The sequence below is a fragment of the Pagrus major genome, chromosome 10 (genome assembly GCF_040436345.1).
Source record: "Pagrus major chromosome 10, Pma_NU_1.0".
Lineage (NCBI taxonomy): Eukaryota > Metazoa > Chordata > Actinopteri > Spariformes > Sparidae > Pagrus > Pagrus major.
In genome coordinates this window covers 2,199,329-2,219,682 of record NC_133224.1, presented here as the reverse complement: position 1 = coordinate 2,219,682, position 20,354 = coordinate 2,199,329, and the positions used below count along the sequence as shown (strand labels likewise).

The 20,354-nt window shown below is 39.6% G+C and overlaps 2 protein-coding genes across 2 annotated transcripts in view; one reads left to right on the top strand and one right to left on the bottom strand.

Annotated features, from left to right (window-relative positions):
• Positions 1 to 20,354, top strand: part of LOC141004060 (butyrophilin subfamily 1 member A1-like) — a 118,041-nt gene that overhangs the window by 65,809 nt on the left and 31,878 nt on the right. The gene's annotated exons all lie outside the window — the stretch shown is intronic.
• LOC141003969 (Fc receptor-like protein 5) lies at positions 6,846 to 8,906 on the bottom strand. Its single transcript, XM_073475467.1, has 4 exons — positions 8,892 to 8,906; positions 8,255 to 8,521; positions 7,551 to 7,796; positions 6,846 to 7,132 (listed from the first exon to the last, which is right to left on the bottom strand). The coding sequence occupies exons 2-4, from the start codon at positions 8,508 to 8,510 to the stop codon at positions 6,846 to 6,848; spliced, it is 789 nt and encodes a 262-aa protein (XP_073331568.1). The 5' UTR covers positions 8,511 to 8,521; positions 8,892 to 8,906.

The following is a 20,354-nucleotide window of genomic DNA, read 5'->3' as shown; positions in this document are numbered from 1 at the left end:
ATGCAAAGATTGATTTGTAATACAGGACTATACAAATATAACAACTGACCCGACTTGACTTTATTTACATTTTAGTAATTAACTCAATGAATTAACATTGGGGAGGAGCTGAATAATGAAAGAATTGATGAATGACACCTAAAGCCAAGATAATAGAAATAAAATGTACTTTTAATAATCAAAGTAAAATCACTTACTCTGTAGAAAAGTACCTCCTGTACTCTATTTGACAGTATTATATTGTTAATACTGTCATGGCAACTGCAAATCAGTCACTTGTCTAGTGCAGATGAGAGTTGGTCAAAACACAAAGTTTGACACAATATTTCTTTTCTATAAGTTCTTTATTGTTTGCAAGCAAGAGTCAAACATCAGCAGCGCTCAGATGGTGACTGAAGAGAGGCCGTCTCTCCTCATCCTTTTTAATAGCAGAAATCAATACTCACAATTGTAGCAGTGACAAGGTTACAAGTGAACTCACTTAAAATAACACTTCACCATCTCCACATCCACCACAGGTTAACATAAACTTAGCATACATGTACATTCCCTAGTCTATGTGTCATCCATCAACCATTGTCAGAACACATAAAACAGAAGAGGTTACACGAACAGTTCCCATTTAGGTTAGTTTTTACATCCTTATACCATTTATGTTCTGCAACCATGTAACTGTCACAAGACAGAAACCATGCAGGAGGCCCACAGACACAAGTTTTCACCCTGCACATATCTATTATTGTTAAGTTTCATATGCAAGAATAACATATATAAATAATAAAAGGGACTTTAGAGAATTTCCCCCACAATACGCATCAATTTAATTTAAGTAAGCGAACGAGTGCCAAATCTCTGTTACATCAGCAGGGTCTGTTGGTGTGGAAAGGGAAATAAATGTGGAAATCCCCTAAATGATTGAAATCTCTGGTTCACAGAGCTGAACAACCAGTCAGACAACTCTCTAGTTTTATTTACCTCCCATTGCTCTCCGGTAAAGAGTAACATTTTCTTGTGGTAAGGAGGAAGTGTTTGTGTCACAGGTGTGGTTGCGCAGGGCTGATTAAGTTTCTCCACATTACATCAGTTCTTTATCATCGTTCTTAAGGTGTCTTATCTTTTACCTATATCATATTCCACGCACTGATTTGATTGAGTGTGATGAAGGAGAAAGTGGGATTCATCGTTTTGCTGCTCACTCAAGCTGCCGTGGCCTCAACAGGTATGAAACTTGTCTATGTCCTTATTTTAAACATAGTAATATATATATATGTATATATATATATATATATATATATATATATATATATATATATATATATACATATACACACACACACACTATTTAATTGATTTAGTATTATATATATATGCCAATGTTATATATGCTTTATAAACCATTTATTTTGCGATATTTTATTGTAACGCTGCAACTGATGTTTAAAAATGGTTAACAAATCATGTGTCTATAGAGACATTATTTGGAAAACTGATGTTTATAAACCTTTAACCAGCTGCTTAATGAATGGTTGATAAAGCATAGCATTGTTTGTTGGACCCCAGGAAGACTAGCTGGTTACTAAGGTACCAGCTAATGGGGATCCTTTATAAACAATAAACAATAAACTAAAGTTTAATTAACTATAAAGTTACCATTTGTTAATGATGGTCATTATTATTAAAGTGTTACCAGCCATTTTTGGTCCCACTGAGAATGATACTTGGCCAAGATGCTACTTTATATGAATGAATATATTAGAAATATGCCAAAAAACAGTTTGAAGTGGAACTACAATTGCACCCAGTGACTTGAAGTGTAGCCAGATGTATTCACGTGATCTTGCAAATCCAGCGACATTGAGAAGACTCCTAACATGTTTATCAACAGGACTCGAGTCTACAGCCATGCTAACAGTTCTGTAGACGAACAAAGGCTTTATCTGGTCTCATGTGTTTCTTCAACAGAGCTTGATGTAATTTGCTCTTCTCAGTCAATTTTGGCAGCAGTCGGTGAGGATGTGATTCTGCCTTGCCAAGTTCAGCCCCAATTGGATGCCACCAATATGACAGTAATGTGGCGTCATGAGCGCCTCAACCACACAGTCCATCTGTATCAAGACAATCGTGTGGAGCAGGGGGAGGATTTTGAAGGACGGACGTCTCTCTTCCACGAGGGGCTGACCAAAGGAAACCTGTCGCTGAATCTCTCCACAGTACGAGTCTCCGACACCGGGAGATACAGATGCTCCTTCATCACTGACGAACTGCAGAGCAGCTGTTCTGTTAACCTCACTGTTGGTAGGTACACCAAAGATTAGGATTTAGATTACAAAGAGTTGAAAATATCAGTTATTTTTCACGTAGAAGAAGCTTTCTCTCCCACATGGACAGATTCAGACAGCAGTAGGAGAAAACTTTAAAGAATACGTTATAAAACAGTGCCATTCCCTCAACATGTCAATATCAAGTAAATATGAAATAATATATTTAGAAGATACATAACAAAATAGGGGTCAGACTGTTGTTGTAACACTTAATTTATTTTTTCACAGTGCCGGAGCGTGAAGGCAACAGTACAGAGCAGATCGCTGATTCCAGTAAGTAAATATCTTCTCACTGTCAGTCGCGAAAAGCCTTCAGTGTCGCTCTTTGCTCTTCTTTCAATGAAATAAACTCCAGTTCTGATAGAACTGTTGTTATAGTATGGTCCAACCGCCATTTGGTCCAACCACTTTGTGTTTCGCTACATAGACTGACCTGGCAAGATGGATTCAAATTCACACGATCTGGCAAATCAAGCTAAGACAAAATGTGTAGCAACGGGACTAAATCCTTTATCCATGCTGACAGTTTTGTGAGACTGTGTTTTACAGACAGTTAAACTTGATTAATGCTTCTGCATTGAATCTACGCCGATGTGTGCAGAAATGCAACTACACAATGCAGTGCATGTGTTGTCAAACTGGTGAGGCAGCATCCATGTAGCTGTGATTGCAGAGACTATCATGCATATCATTCATTTATTAACCAGAACCAGATTAACAAGATGGCTGGATGGATGAATGTATGATGCATTGAAACTTGCAGTAAAGCACAAATCTTGATCTTTTTCTTTTTCTCTTTCAGGAAATATCAGCATTGGCATCATCTTTGGGATCGTCATCGTCGGGATTGTCATCTTTTGTACCATCTGTGTGGCACTGCATGGGTGGAAACGTGGAATCTGTATGTTTTGAATTTCTCCTCTCTATTTTTCACATTGTTAATTCACATTTAAAAAGGTTTTATTAGTTGTTATGTTGCTCGACAGACAGACACAGAGTCTCTAGAATAATTTAACATACTGCAGTGTCATGTTATGAGATCAAAACATTAACAGTGAGCTTGCAAGTAAATCCGGGAAGTATTGGTTACTATAACAAATGACAGCCATTTATGTGAAACAGCTATCATACAGGATATCACACATTGTGGAGCTTTTACCAAGCAATTATAGTCAGCTAAACTCAGCCATACGTCGGACAGAGTGGTGTCAGTGGAGGAAACACTCAGCAGTCATTTTAAAATGTACTGATACATGTTTAACTGTTTTGTTGTTTCAGGTAAAGCAGCCGGATGTCTGATTGAGTGCCTGGCAATATTTCTGGATGAAATGTGAGAATTACCCACAACAGCAGTCCTTTTTTTAATACTGGTTTTCATTCTACCCAGAGGCGTTTATTGGCTGTCTTCACCTGTTAGTCTCTTATAGCCTAAGCTAGTTTGGACCTTTAACTGAAAATACAAACAAAACTGTACAAAACACAAACAATTTCCAAGAATCTTGAACAGAACCGGTACAAGAAGCAGAGCTAATTTAGTCAAAAAGGAGCTACAGAGGAACCATCAGGTCACTGAGCACCGTAGGAGCCTGGCTATTTAGGGTTAGGCTATTTAGGCATGTGTTTAAAATCAGCAAATTGAATGAAACAATGAAAACTTACACTTGCGTAAGCCTATTCACTTTCTTGCCGAGAGTTCGACGAGAAGATTGATATCAGTCTGTCTGTTAAACATGAAGCTATAGCCAGCTGCCAGTTAGCTTAGCTTAGCTTAGCTTAGCATAAAGACTGGAAACAGCCAGCCTGGCTTTGGCAACAGAATCTTCTTTCCACCATCAAGTGGTCTTGTTGTCACAGTGAGATAAAAACCAGAGACGTCAGGAAGTCACTGCATCCGGCCAAGAAATATATGTTAATTAGTGAGCTACAGAAGCAATGCTAGGTGGATACTCTTACCCTATTTCCACCTGTTTCCAGACTTTATGCTAAGCTAAGCTACCTGGCTGTAGTTTCACATTAACCGTACAATGTGATCTCATTTCTTTAAGAGTTTTGCAGTTTGTTTATTTTTAGTTTGGTTTGGTAAGCATAGATTTCATATGATTGTGTTTATTACTGTTTTAAGCTGTATTCAGATCTGGAAGCCAGCACTCTTGTTTTTGTTCGTTTTAGTTTAGGGCGCGTCTTGTTAGTCACCTAGGTTTTCCCTAAGCCCTGATATAAAACACATGTATTGAATCAAATAAAGTGACTTTCACATTTCCTTGATGCCTCATTGATGTTCTTGTTTTGTATTTCCTTTCTAGGGTGTACATGATGCGCTCTGAATCCTTTATCTGACTGCAGAATTTGAGCATGAACAAACTGCAGATGATATACATTTTATTCAGTCTGAAAAAAATCTGTATTTGTATTTGTGTATCTAGTGAGATTTCCCCTGTTGCCATCCTTTAACTCACCATTTCTTCTCTCATCACATCAGGATGTTGAATCAATTTAACCTCAAATAAAGGTCAAGTTGACAGGAACTAACCACTGCACCACCGTGTCACATTTGCACAGCACTGCTTTCTAGTAAGACAGCAAGATATATCACGAGTTAAAGATGCTCTGTTCTCAGTGGGTTTAACATTTGATTTGATTGATTTCTTATATTTTAGCCACAGGACACAACAGAGAGCAGCTTCACTCAGCAAACAAACCACAATAGTTTCCAATCACACTTCAAATGTTGTTCTGTTTGTGGGTTTGAAAGTGGCACACTCCTGTGCTGTACTGTGTTTGTTTCCACTTCTGAGAAATAACACAATGCAGACAATCTCACCACAACCGACCCACACAGGCAGAAAGGCTGCTGCAGTAAATCACTGACAGTGAGTGTTGCTATGTTTGAGCTTTTTCTGTTAGTAATGTATGGTATATTATAGAGGAAGAAGAAGAATGTGAGAAAAGAATCTAAACACTAAAACGAAATTTAATGTGTCACAATATTATCCAGTGAAAGATCAAGTCAGTGTTGTGTCAGGTTTTTAGTTGATATGAAATGTCAAATGGAAAAAATGAAAAAAACAGAAGAAAGTCAGCTGGACTTGATCTTCACACCTCACACGTCTGCATGACAAAAACAACTAAACCACAGACACAGCTCTGAACTCAGTCTTCTGCCCCCTCCCACTTCCTTTACACCCTCATCAGTGTTTAACACAAGATTTATGCACTTCATCGCAATGTACAAACATCGATTTGGTGCTCTAATGCAAATAAGGCTCTATAGAAAGGGGTGGGTTCATTTTCTTTATCAGCAACAATGTTGGGCACCAAAAGGTCAACAGTCAGAGGTCCTAACACCCCAACCCACATCATCAGAATACATGTTTGCACTTTACTTTTTTGTAGCACATGTATCTCTTTCCTCTCCTACCTGAGAGTAGCTTAGAGGAGGCATGGGGGAAAAGATGGAAAGTGAAGGAGAGGATTAGGAAACAACAACACAAAAGGTTTTACATCAATTTTCTTTATTCATACTGAAATGTGAATGTGTATTGTATTTCTTACAGCTTCTCCTTAAAAGGATCCAACTTGTCCAAGAGATCAAAAGGCCTTTTAAACTCGTCTTCGCCACTAGAGTCTCTGTTGCCATCAAATACTGCAGCTAATTCAACTGAACACCGGTGGTAATAACTGATCTCCAGGATGTCCTGTGGTGCTGGGTCAAATGATGCAGACTTTCTGTACCGGTTTGTAGGACTACACGACTATTTCCATGATGACATCGTTGCTGCCTTGTCTCTCTGCAACCGTCCGAGCTGCTGTGAGCAGAAAGAGTTCAGTGGAAAAGTTTCTATGAAAATAATTGTACTCCGGATAAGATGCTTTTAAGAGCAACCTATTGACCTGTTTCAGAGCATAGTCTGATTAAAAACAGAAAGAAAGTGACCTGCGATTATGTCGCAATGCTGGAGTTTACATCCAAACCTCAAACCTCAACCTAAATCTGTCATGGCTGATTTAGGTTGAGATGGAATAGCAGAATGATTCACGCTTTAGTTCGTTACGCAGATGACACCTGAGTGTTATAGCTAACTGTGTCTCCTAACGTAACAGTTTTGATTATCAAACGCTCAGAGAGAAAGCGTGACAGATGTAAGAAAGTTAACACAAGTCTCTCAGGAACCAGAAACAAAGCACCTCAGCCATCCTGTTTTGTTTTTAAAGCTCGATCTGGTTAGCAAACATGCAGCATGAGTGTTCCTACCTCTCTTCCTGTCTCTGTATATGAGTCCCAGTAAGATGGTGGACAGCAGGTAAGGAGTTCCCACCACCAGGTGACAAATCAGTCTGGAAACTGAACTGGAAGTTGCAGGTGGAACAGAAGGTTGAAGAGAAGCTGTGAAGAGAAACAAACTCTTATCCCATCAGGTCGTAAACAATGTGAGGAAAAACTGACTCATTAAATCACAAAATGAAAGTCAGATTTCTTATTAACTTTTTGGGGGTATTTCTTCTCCTGAATCGACATTTTTTTCTTTACAGTACACCGTCAGTGTGAACATGACCGTTTATCTCACCTTGAACAGCCAGCCAACTGCCGAGGGACTCTTCACCTCCGTGGATGCTGCACTTGTAGAGTCCTTCGTCAGATTTCGAAGCACTGTGAATGATCATCTCTCCTGTGGAGTTGATGCTGACGGGGAGGCCGTCTTTAGAGAAATCAAACCTGAGGTCGGAGGAGCTCATCTTAGCTTTGCAGCGCAGAGTCACAGCAGCTCCCTCCGACACAGGGAGGCCAGGACTCTCCAGGAGCACAAGACGATCTGGAGAAGACAAAGAAACTCATTTTAAAAGTTTGAATGTTTCTGCAGACCAGGGAGATGTTAAATGTGTATGTCTTTTATGATATCAACACTAAAACATGTGACAAATCACATTCAGGGTCCATGTCTATGGTCAGAGACCACTGCTCAAGACGGAGTTTCAACATTCATGAGCGGCAAACCACTGGATATATTTTTAACATTACGTTTGTGGCAATGAAACCAAATATTCTGAGAATACATTTGGGACCTTTTTGTACCTGGGACATTTTCAGTTGTAATTGTGGCAACAAATTCCGGATATATCTGACAGGACCTCTGGACATTTTCAGCCATGTTTTTGGGTATTTCTTCTCCTGCATCGACATTTTTTTTCTTTACAGTACACCGTCAGTGTGAACATGACCGTTTATCTCACCTTGAACAGCCAGCCAACTGCCGAGGGACTCTTCACCTCCGTGGATGCTGCACTTGTAGAGTCCTTCGTCAGATTTTGAAGCACTGTGAATGATCATCTCTCCTGTGGAGTTGATGCTGACGGGGAGGCCGTCTTTAGAGAAATCAAACCTGAGGTCGGAGGAGTTCGTCTCAGCTTTGCAGCGCAGAGTCACAGCAGCTCCCTCTGACACAGGGAGGCCAGGACTCTCCAGGAGCACAAGACGATCTGGAGAAGACAAAGAAACTCATTTTAAAATGTTTGAATGTTTCTGCAGACCAGGGAGATGTTAAATGTGTATGTTTTGCATCATATTAACACTAAAACAAGACGGAGTGTCAACATTCATGAGCGGCAAACCACTGGATATATTTTTAACATTACGTTTGTGGGGATGAAGTCAAATATTCTGAGAATACATTCAAGACATTTTCAGCTGTGTTTTGGTGACAAACCAAATGTTTTTGACGTGACGTTGAGACATTGAAATAAATAAATATGAAGATACGTAAACATTCAACATATCTGTGTTTTGCAGAAACTTACATTGCCAAAATGTATTCCGGTTGCAAATTATGCTTCCACCAAAGTCTTACTTCGTCAGACAAATACTCTGATGTAAATCTGATCTATCAAATGCAGCTTTAAGTTTAATCAGCACTTGTTTCCAGTGTTGTGCGCAGTACCAGTGATGGTGATGTTGACGCCATTGCTCTTCTCCCCGTCTGCAGACTCACACCAGTACACCCCGCTGTCAGTTGGGTAGATGTTGCCGAAGATGCAGGCCGAGCTCGAGGAGATGAAGCCCCAGCTGGAGGAACAGGTTCTGACACCTGCCTCAGACGTATTCCTCACCACCTTCCAGCCGGTGGAGTTCGAGTGACCCTCGCAGCTCAAAGAGATGGTGTCATACCTATAGAACTGAGACCTGTCGGGGCTCATCCGAAGACAGACTGCACGTAGGTGGAGGGAGGAGGCGAAGGACAAAGACAGAACGTAGCAAACACCAAAGTGACAAATAAAAGGCCAAAAGGCAGATGAACATAAGGTAGTAAAGAACAGGTAGGGTCGGACGATAAATTGCAGGTTTGAGGAGTGAAAACAAGAGCAACAAGTTGATAATGAAACAAAAAAGAACAGAAAACAGCAGCAGAGGCAAGAATATGAAGGCAATGAAGAGACGAACACAAACAATACATCAAAGATAGGAAATAAGCAAAAGAAGTCAGTGATTTTTAAACTCAGACACTGAAAATATATCTGTCAGCAGCATGTCGGCAGATTTTTTCCAGAAAGTGAAGAAATGTCAGAGTTTGTACTCACACAGCGTCAGGCAGAACGGTGTTAACTGCATCCTGACCTAACACCAACTAACACACCGACAGTGTGATGTCTGCACTTCCTCTCTGAGAAACTCCCCCCTCCACCCCAACACTAACTGTGACATCAGGACGTCTCACCACTGCCAGCTGTGTTTTACTGTGCAACAGAAGTGAATATCTTTGAAGAGGACACTGGGAAATTTCCAATAACATTATATTTCCCTAAGCAAATATTTTTTGTGTATAAACTTAACCAGACCATAAGCACAGTGTTGTCTCAGGATAAAATTAAAAATGTAACCCAAAAAAAACCAACTTGCAAAACAAATTAATGAATGCAGCTGTAATATTAATCCAGAAACATCAGATATGATAGTAAAACACTGCCAGGGGACAGTTTACTGCTCTGAGTGCTCTTACTGTTCATATTTAAGCTATAATATGGACTTTGACTTGATCCAGGATTGAATCAAATTGAAATGTAGTGTTATAATTAAATCACTAGGGGGGGCTCTTTATCTGTTTTCAGGTCTGAGACCAGGATTGTGTGAATGAAGCCAGCATTTTGTTAAAAAGGGAGAGTGCTTTATTTCATGACAGAGTAGTGAACATACAAAAGGAGAGATTTAGATAATATTCATATAGATTTATATAAAAAATAACAAAGATTAAATAAAGAATTGAAGAAAGAATCGATACTTTATCCCAAATACAAAGCAAGTTTAAATACAAGTATCCCTCCCCCAGACGTCAGATCTTATTGTATCACATTACAATTTGCAATCATTATTTAAACATAAGCTCATGTGGTCAACACATGAAGAGATTTACAAAAAGTGAGCAGAAAGTGTGCACGGACATGAATAAATAAAACTGCGGATTAAACCTTAAAAGGATTTCCGGAACACAAACTTTGACCCTGCTCCTGGTTGTGCAACGTAACCTGCAGTGTCATTTTCATGAAAACATGCTGCCTTTTGTGTTTAGCTTAGTTAGTTAGTTAGTTAGTTTTGTGTTAGTCCAAGTTAGCTTAGCTTAGCATAATGACTAGAAAAATGGGGAAACGGCTAGCTTGGCTCTGTCCAAAGCCGACAGAGTCTGTTTATGGAGAAGTGTTTGTATCTCCGCCTGATCTCTCACATGATGTGATGAATATTCCTGCAGACGCTGGTGATGCAGAAGCGTAGAGCTAAAAGCAACAGACAGCGTCACACTCTCCTTTAAGCAGACAGCTGGTAGTGGTAACATGCCATGAAATGCAGTAATGCATCCAGCAAATGACTTGACGCAGGAAATGCAGTCAGTGTGACTTGTTTGGTCTCACAGTTGCAAATTACTAGTGATGATATTTAAAAGAAAACTCAGAGAAAAGTACAGTTGAATATATGATTTATTTAATAAAACAAAGAAAAAACACTCAAGCAAAAATAAACAAAAACTTAATTCATGTACAATTTTTAAACTCACAGCTACAGTAAAAAACCAAACAGTTTATTGACCTTTTGACCCAACAGTCTACATTCAGTTTATAATCCCTGAACGAATGTATACATGACAGGCACAATGGATGGATTCATGTGTTCAGTCACATTGTAACAGAGCCTAAATTTTTATTCTAGAAGGACGGCCCTGTCCACACGTACACATATTTCTAAAAACAAAGCCTTTTCTCTACGTTTTGGCCTTCAGTGCTCATGTAAAAGATGTTTCAGGTCACTGAAAATGGAGCTGTTAAAAAAACAAAACACTGAAACACTCCACAGTGTTGGTTATTGCTTTGGCAAAGTCTGAATCTGCAGTGAGAGGCTGCCTGTTGGGAGGAGAACTCACCAGCCTGTTCAACTAATGGACACAGTTTCCATTTTCACACCGATGACTTCTGCTGAACAACGTTGGCACAGTTTGTCACTAAGTCTTGTTCATTTTTGGCATAACAGGGAAACTAACACTCCCACACAGCTTATCTACACAGTGTCAGGGGAGGTTCCTCCAGCTCGGGGGTCTCATTAATACTTAAACCCAATAAGAGCTGGGTTTTACAACGCTAAATTCTGATGCATTTCTTGCCGCGTGAATTGATGACGTGTCATCAATATACATTTCTATTTACATTTAGCAGACGTTTTTGTCCAAAGCAACTTACAATAAGTACATTTGTCACTAGAAAGAAACCACAACATATCACCGTCAATTCAGTAGAAAAGAAAAGATAGAAACAATTTTCAAGCTCTCATCTGAGCAAAGTAGCTGCTATTTATCAAGGGTACCATCATTACAAAAGTGCTATGGTGTAAGTGCTACAGGTAAGAACTAGGGATGTAACAGTTACCGGTGTCACGGTAAACCACGGTAAAAGTCCCGACGGTGAAGGTTACCGTTTAAGTTTTAATTACCACGGTAACCGCCGCGGTCGATAACCACGGTGTGGAAAACTCACAAGATACTTTATCCAAGTCTCCATACGCAGGCGCAGCGTGCAACGTGCGCTTGTTATGTAGTGAAGAAGACATGGCGGAGGGAGGACGTGATAGTAGCGGCCCTCAAGGCATTTTTCCGCCTTCAAAGAGAACCAAATCTGAAGTCTGGGCGTATTTTGGTTATTATGATAATGCTCAGGGACAGCTGGTCGAGGATGGCAGCCCTATCTGCAGGAGCTGCAAGAAGAAAGTTGTTGCGAGGGGCGGCAACACATCCAATTTATCCAACCTGTTTCTCACAAAAGTGATATGATCTAGATTGTGAGTTTTGTGATCTGTTGGTTGCACCTTTAGTATTAAGTAACAATGACAGTAATAATTAATAATGACATTTTCTATTCATTTTTTCACAGAGAGGGTCTGCTGGCCAGTCGAGTGCTACTGCCAGTACATCTCATTCTACCTCTGTAACTCCGTAACAGAGATGCCGTCTGAGGAGATATGGGAGGGAGAGAACAAGCACTGTGCTGTGCATTTGATTTGTTTACATATTTTGTGTTATTTTAACATAAGTAACACTTTTGTTGTCTTTTATTTACTGTATTTAAGGTTTATTTTGCACAGTTTTGATAAGGTTTTGGATTTGGACTATTTTAATATATAATAAATCTATTTAAATATAAATCTTGGTGAAATTATTTCAATTTATCAGTGTATCAGTGTTTTTTCAACATTTTGAAGACATTTTAAAAATACCGCGGTATACCGATAACCGTGATAGTTTTGGTCACTATTACCGTGGTGTGAAATTTTCATACCGTTACATCCCTAGAACATACAAGTGCATATCATTTTTATTTTTTTTGGGTGGAGGGTTGGGAGGGAGTCATGCTACGCGGGGTCAAGGTGAAGTCTCAACAAGTGAGTCTTGAGTCTTTTGCGGAAGATGGCGAGCTATTCTGCTGTCCTGACATTGGTCGGTAGCAGGATGACCCTCGTTAAAAAACCCTGTGTCGACCCGCTAATTAGAAAAACGCTGCATTATAAAACAGTGCATAGGATCCAGACTAAAAGTGTGCGTGTGCACAAAAGGTCAAAAAATAATCATCAGATTTATCATCAGGGTACACACACCTACACGTAATATTCCCTTTATAAATCACAGTATGTATATATATATATATATATATATACACATACATATATATATACACATACATATATATATATTCTCATCTTCTATTAAAAGGTGCTTATTGAATAGTACAGATAATATCGCTGGTTTGAATGTTTGTGAGTGAATCTATTAAAACATGCGCTATGAAGTGAAGTTAAATGTCTCTGAGGCCTCATTATAATATGATGGGTATGATGATGCCTCCCACATTTAATTTCTAAATTCTAGCTTCATTTGGCCACTTAACCAATGTTCTTTGTCGCCATAATGTCCGTATGTATGGGTCAGAGTTTACTTTTGCGTGGAGAGTTGGGCGGAGGCAAAGTTTATAAATGAGGACTCGGGACCATCGTTGGTGTTTGACACTCAGAGGCAGCAGCAGGACTTAAAGCCTGACTAACTGAGCTAAGCTAATAGCAAGTTAAACATGAGAGGGAACAACTGCTGCTGGCAAAATCTTTGGATGAAATGATACTAAACTTGTATATTTTTCACTGGCGAGTTTCAATTCTCTTACAGCGGATGTTCTTGCTTCAGTTGCCATCAGCTGGAGCGCCCTGGTCCACAGTCACATCATCTGGATCTTGATTCGGGTTTTGGTCCACTGGTTCTGTTTCGTGAGAAGACAAGGTGAGAGCAGTTTTACATGCAAACATCCCCACAATTTCAAAGCAAAGTGTTTTTTTAATAAATCACATCAGTCTTCTTAAAAAGGTCAAATATCTTCTAGTTCTGATCCTGTGGTCAGAGAGAGATGTGTCTTCAGTGTAAGTTAGTTTTTCAATTATGTAAAAAAAAAAAGCTTTTATAAAAAATCTTTTAACAGTATATTGAGTCCACTGAGGTCACTGAGGACATAATTTACCCCAAACATTCCTCTGTTATAAATATCTTATTTATGAGACATTTGATATGAGAGCAAACAGTAAACATGCAAACAGAACGGACTGTCATTAGTCTGCAGTGCTGGCTAATGGTTCTTCATGCTTTGTACTGAGGAATCAGTTTAATAACTTTTTTGTGCCTTTTTATTGTTTTAACTTGTAATTGTAATGTTCTGCACTGCTGAGACAACAATCTGTTGGATTCCATTAAACTTTGCTGCAGAATTAAATTTTCCACCCCAGTTATCATCTTGTGACCCCCTCAGGTTATTATAGCTCCTCCATCACCTCAGATTTTGGGTTACCTTGATCTTGAGGTGGTGGCGCAGGCCGGTAGGAAACTCTCTGATGGGTTTCAGGGGTGTTGGCCTTACTTCCTGAGCAGACTGTAAAAAAAAAAAAAAAGGGAGAGAGAAACTTTTTAAGTATTGAAAAAGCATGCAGCACATTTATTACTGTTTCAAGAAAGGAACAGTTTTATGAGCTCAGTTTGGTCGCCAAGTTAGTTCCTCCTCATTTTCTACACCAGTTATCATCTTGTGTCCCCCTTACAGTCGGTATTACAGCTCCTCCATCACCTCAAATTACCTCCCAGCTCACTATTGATAAGTAAACATATTTCACAGGGATAACTTAAACACGTGACGGCTTCATTGGGTCGACTTTATGTTCATGTTAACAACTGCAGCGTGAGGCATCAAACGTTCATTTTGAGAAAGCGACGATGACAAAGTGTCCACTTCATTGTATTTTAAGTTGCGTCCTACGTCACAAAAAAAAAGGACACTACTTCACACAGTCACACTGACTGTTGGCAGTGGATGTTAACTGTCAGCGTTGTTGACTGAGCTCAGAGGAGCAGCAAAAGTTAAACCAAGAACAGGACGAGTGAAACAACTTTTCAACTTGAGTGTCTGTTTAACAGGAAATGTGTCAATAATGATAAAGTTGAGAGATGTTTGACTTACGGCGAAGGTAGACCACCAAAGCGATGATGATGCCAAGAACAGCAGCAACAACACCACCACCAATAGCCCCGTAATTCGTCAGTCCGTCTGTGCCATCTGAAAGAATGTAGGAGAGAGGTGAGTGTTAGTGCTTTGCTGCAGATTTCCAACATCATATTTCTCAGTTCCTCCATGTACATAATGTATTCCAGTTGTTCACAGTTGCAGGGGGCTGCATGCTTTTGCTGAGAGGAAGGGAAACAAAAGCACACAACACTTTTCAAGCGTACAGCTGCTGTCATGGTGTTTCCACAACACGTTAAGGTGAACAGTGCTGAGGATGAGTTGGAGATGTGCTGGTTGCCATAAACTGCAGTTTAACTGTTGCCTCCAGTTCATCCACTACCAGCTAGAGGTCGACCGATTAATCGGTTTGGCCGATTAATCCGCGCCGATAGGACGTTTTACAAACTATCGGAATCGGCGGAACTTGGCTCCGATAGTGGCCGATGGCTGCAGTTTTTTTCCACAGCACCATAAACTGCTTCTTCCCTGCGCTGCTCTCTGTCTCCCTGTCGCTCTGATCCCTGAGGGGCGGGGCTGCTCTTCACACAGAGAGAGCAGGGGAGAGAGAGAGACGGGCGTATGCAGCGGCAGAGAGGGGAGAGAAGTGAAGAAGATAACTCGAGGTGACGACACGTGTTATTGTAAGTGCAATAAAACCAGTTGAAAGTCAACAAACATAACCTCCTTGGCGGAGGCAATAAGTACCACTTGTACCACACTGATCCACTGACACAATGGTGCCAAGTATGACCATGTTGTTGTTGTTGGGGCCATTTTAATAACAAAGTGACGAGTACGTTCCACTTCCTTTAACATCTGTACTATAAAAATCAGTGGCTGGCAACAGCTGCACTCTTCACCTCACTGAAGGTTTCCCGATGATCCGGGCGCTGTATGATGAAGCAGGTTCTACTTACTGTTTGGGTTATATGGAGACGCGGTAACTTTCAGAAGGTTCTGAGAGGTGTTTTCTCCTTCTGGATGGACTGTTAAAAAAGAGAAACTCTTAAGTATTAAAAAGCAAGCAGCACATTTATTACATCTGTTTCAGGGAAAAGAACATTTGTATGAGCTCAGTTTGTTCACCAAGTTGTGACTGACTGCAGATAAGATGATTGTAATCAACAATGAAATGATAGTAAAACACAATTTGTGCTCACATCATCTAGACATCTGATTTAATGTCACATAACTGCATCAAACTACTGTAAGAAAGTGACTGTTTATAACCTGTGAAGCATCTCGTGTCCATTTTAGTTATAAATCTCATGATGATAAAATAGTGAGTATTAGTACGTACCTTTGAGGGTTACATTACAGCTTTGATGCCCTGAAACATAGCAGTGGTATCTGCCACTATGAGATGTGGTTCCTTTCAGGCGTAGAGAACAATTCCCTGAGGACAGTTCCTCCTTGAAGAGAGATGTTCGGGTTCTGAAGTCGTCTCTCTGATCATAAAGGTAATCTTTATGCTGAAAATACGCATGGACAGTTTTATATTCCCCTGGTGGATCCTCAAACAACCACTCAACTTCTTCAAGGCTGAGATCCGTCTTGTTCTTTGTTGAACATGGGAGAATCACTGTGTCACCATCTTCTCCTGCAATGATTGTATTTGGGCGCTGCAACACTGTTGAAGAGAAACAGAAACAAAACTGTGTTTTGCACTGAGCCTTTGTATCATCTACAACAACATACACACAACACAGGACGCTGGTCGCTGTGTTTTATAATCCAGTGTTGTTATTATAACAGTCATTAAATATGAACCTGGACATTTGACAACATTCATCACTATTTAAAATTCACTCTTCACCTCCTGAAGGTTTCCCCGATGATCCGGGTGCTGTATTATGAAGCAAGTTCAACTTACTGTTTGGGTTAAATGGATCATGATAGAGGTTGTGTTTTCCTGCTGGAAGGTCTGTTAAAAAAAGAGAAACTGTTTTAAGTATTAAAAAGCAAGTAGCACATTTATTACAACTGTTTCAGGAAAAATAACATTTTTGTGCAACAAACGGGTGATAAAAACATATAAAACATATATTCTGAGTGCACTGAGCCTTTGGATCGTCGACAACAACATACACACAACACAGGACGCTGGTCGATGTGTTTTATAATCCAGTGTAGTTATTATAACAGTCCTCCATTCAGTCTCCAGTAACTTCTCTGCAGCTTTACACAAAAGCAGTTTGGGAATCATGAAAACAGAAACACAACTTCTGTTTTGAATGAAACCAACAACCTGAGGGTCCTGAATGGCAAATAAAGCTGTCAATAAGCATGTAGCTAACAAAAACACAAATAACAAAAATGCTTTACATTAAATCATACATGATGTGTCAACAATGGTGTAAGTTGGATACTTTCAAAATTTAGCCTGCTTTTGCAGTTTTATGTGTTTTAAGCGCCTCTCCTAGTGGCCAAACTGTGTAATTACAACGCCACGAAGACTTTTTTCCATATTTTATTTTTGAGCGTCACAACATCCAAGAAATGACTCGTTTGACTGTCACAATTTGAGCCATTTGCTCCGACAACATTTGCAAAGTCTATTAGAGCCGCATGATTAAATTATGTTATCTCCACTCAAGTTGGCCAGGTGCCAAACCGAAAGTAAGGGTTAGGGCTAACCCCGAAAGCTAGAAATCAGCTAGCTCGCGGCTAACTTCCTCGTAGGTCGGCTCACAGACCCTCCCGGTTACCACCAACAGTATTTACTGTGTCCATTCCTCTTTCAACTCGAGACTTTGAGTAGCTTGCTCCGCTCGGTGGCTCATAGCTAGCACGGTGACTGAAGCAGCTCCGTCTGACTTTGTGTTTCCATTGAAAATAAGGCGAATAATGAAGATAAGTTGAAGCTGAGTCTCCACAAGCGCCCATCGCCCCCATGAAGAACATAAAGACCCGCAGCTGCTCAGGTGACATTATCTCTGGCTAACTAATTATATGTCGCTGTATCGTCTGGCCTTACCTTCGTTACCTTACCGTTACACATCGACTGGTCGCATGGGGAACAAAACTACGTCACAGCTTACCTGTGAAGCGGAAGTGACGTCTTCCGGTGTTGCCAGACCTGAGAAACAAGCAATAAAGTCTGTGGAGACGAGCCCAAAAGAAGCGACTTAAACTAATGTGAGACAGAGAGAAGCCTCCTGATCATACACACACACACATATATACATGTTTGCATTTCATAAGAAACCATTTCAGAAAAACTGGACTTTGTAATTATACAAGAAATTCTTAGGAACCAAATAAAACCAATAATAAATTGCAGATAATGAACGGACCAGATATCAGTGAACATTTCTGGGGTAACAGTAATTTATTATTTTAACAATAACACGTTATAACCTGATACTGGGGATTTTAATAATCATTATTACACTTACTGTATGTATATAGTAAAATATACAAAGGGCCCTGGCTGGACGCGGTGAGGCACCAACGTGCAGACAGTCATTATACATTTATAGTGAAGTAGTTACTAACCCTGGTTAAGATCTTAACATTTTACTGTGTGATTATAACTCCTGCAGCACTATAATAAACACACAGGGAACAATATTATTTCACAGAGATACACAAGTGGTGACGACAGTGAGAATGAGATGTCTGCTGAGATGTTTGGGTTGGTAGGGATGGTCAGGGTCGTACAGTCACAGTGGGATTCTTCATTTGGCCACGAGTTTGTATTTATAAGTTTGTTAAGGTCAACAGGGATGTTTCTCTCAGTGGAGAGCAGCATAAGATCTGGGAGCCTGTCTTCACTGAAGTCGTTGTCTCCTGCAATGTCACATATATTTTGAGGAGCTTGGTCAGGAAAGGGAAAACTGTGTTCACATTGTCGACCTTAGCAGAGCTTGCACATTGTTGTTTGGAAGAATATATGATGAGTAGAACAGATTTCAGTCAAAACATTTTCTGTCGTAATTATTTCATGTCATTTATTTTCTGCTAAAGGTGCAGAGGGCATTACACCACTATTAGTCCAATGGAAGACTAATACACTTCATCATGTCCTTTCTGAAGAGGACACTGGGACATTCCCAATAATATTTGTGGCAACAAAACTGGGTGTTTTAAGCCAAAACATTATATTTCCCAACCCTAAACAAATGTTTTTTTGTGTATAAACTTAACCAGACCATAAGCACAGTGTTGTCTCAGAATGTAACCCAAAAAAAACAACTTGCAACACAAATTAATGAATGCAGCTGTAATATTAATCCAGAAACATCAGATATGATAGTAAAACACTGCCAGGGGACAGTTTACTGCTCTGAGTGCTCTTACTGTTCATGTTTAAGCTATAATATGGACTTTGACTTGATCCAGGATTGAATCAAAAAGAAATGCAGTGTTATAATTAAACCACTAGGGGGGGCTCTTTATCTGTTTTCAGGTCTGAGAGCAGGATTGTGTGAATGAAGCCAGCATTGTTTTAAAAAGGGAGAGTGCTTTATTTCATGACAGTGTAGTGAACATACAAAAGGAGAGATTTAGAAAATATGTATATAGATTTATATAAAAAATAACAAAGATTAAATTAAGAATCAATACTTTATCCCAAATACAAAGCAAGTTTAAATACAAGTATCCCTCCCCCCAGACGTCAGATCTTATTGTATCACATTACAATCATTATTTAAACATAAGCTCATGTGGTCAACACATGAAGAGATTTACAAAAAGTGAGCAGAAAGTGTGCACAGACATGAATAAATAAAACTGCGGATTAAACCTTAAAAGGATTTCTGGAACACAAACTTTGATCCTGCTCCTGGTTGTGCAACGTAACCTGCAGTGTCATTTTCATGAAAACATGCTGCCTTTTGTGTTAGCTTAGTTAGTTAGTTAGTTAGTTTTGTGTTAGTCCAAGTTAGCTTAGCTTAGCATAAAGACCAGAAAAATGGGGAAACAGCTAGCTTGGCTCTGTCCAAAGCCGACAGAGTCTGTTTATGGAGAAGTGTTTGTATCTCCGCCTGATCTCTCACATGACGTGATGAATATTCCTGCAGACGCTGGTGATGCAGAAGCTCCTTTTTAATCAGACAGCTGCTAGTGGTAACATGCCATGAAATGTAGTAATGCATCCAGCAAATGACTTGACGCAGGAAATGCAGTCAGTGTGATTTGTTTGGTCTCACAGTTGCAAATAACTATAATGATAAAAATCTTTAAAAGAAAACTCAGAGAAAAGTACAGTTGAATATGTGATTTATTTAATTTAAAAAAACTCCAGTAAAAATATACAAAAAATTTATTCACGTACAATTTTTTTGGGTATTAATTCATAATTCAATAAGTTCATGTTCAACAATCATTTTTAAATTCCCAGCTACAGTAAAAAACCAAACAGTTTATTCAACTTTTTTCAGTGCAGAACAAAAACTCCAATAAAACCTGGTGAGTCTCACAGATTTAGCACCAGTCTACATTCAGTTTATAATCCCTGAACGAATGTATACATGACAGGCACAATGGATGGATTCATGTGTTCAGTCACATTATAACAGAGCCTAAATTTTTATTCTAGAAGGACGGCCCTGTCCACACGTACACATATTTCTAAAAACAAAGCCTTTTCTCTACGTTTTGGCCTTCAGTGCTCATGTAAAAGATGTTTCAGGTCACTGAAAATGGAGCTGTTAAAAACACAAAACACTGAAACACTCCACAGTGTTGGTTATTGCTTTGGCAAAGTCTGAATCTGCAGTGAGAGGCTGCCTGTTGGGAGGAGAACTCACCAGCCTGTTCAACTAATGGACACAGTTTCCATTTTCACTCCGATGACTTCTGCTGAACAACGTTGGCACAGTTTGTCACTAAGTCTTGTTAATTTTTGGCATAACAGGGAAACTAACGCTCCCACACAGCTTATATACACAGTGTCATGGGAGGTTCCTCCAGCTCGGGGGTCTCATTAATACTTAAACCCAATAAGTTTTACAACGCTAAATTCTG

Excerpts from the sequence above, each read along its gene's own strand:
- LOC141003969 (XM_073475467.1), bottom strand. The coding sequence starts at position 8,510 with ATGAGCCCCGACAGGTCTCAGTTCTATAGGTATGACACCATCTCTTTG. Across the intron at positions 7,797-8,254 it reads CGTCAACATCACCATCACTG|ATCGTCTTGTGCTCCTGGAG; the intron begins GTACTGCGCACA and ends TGTCTTCTCCAG. Across the intron at positions 7,133-7,550 it reads CAGTTGGCTGGCTGTTCAAG|ATCGTCTTGTGCTCCTGGAG; the intron begins GTGAGATAAACG and ends TGTCTTCTCCAG.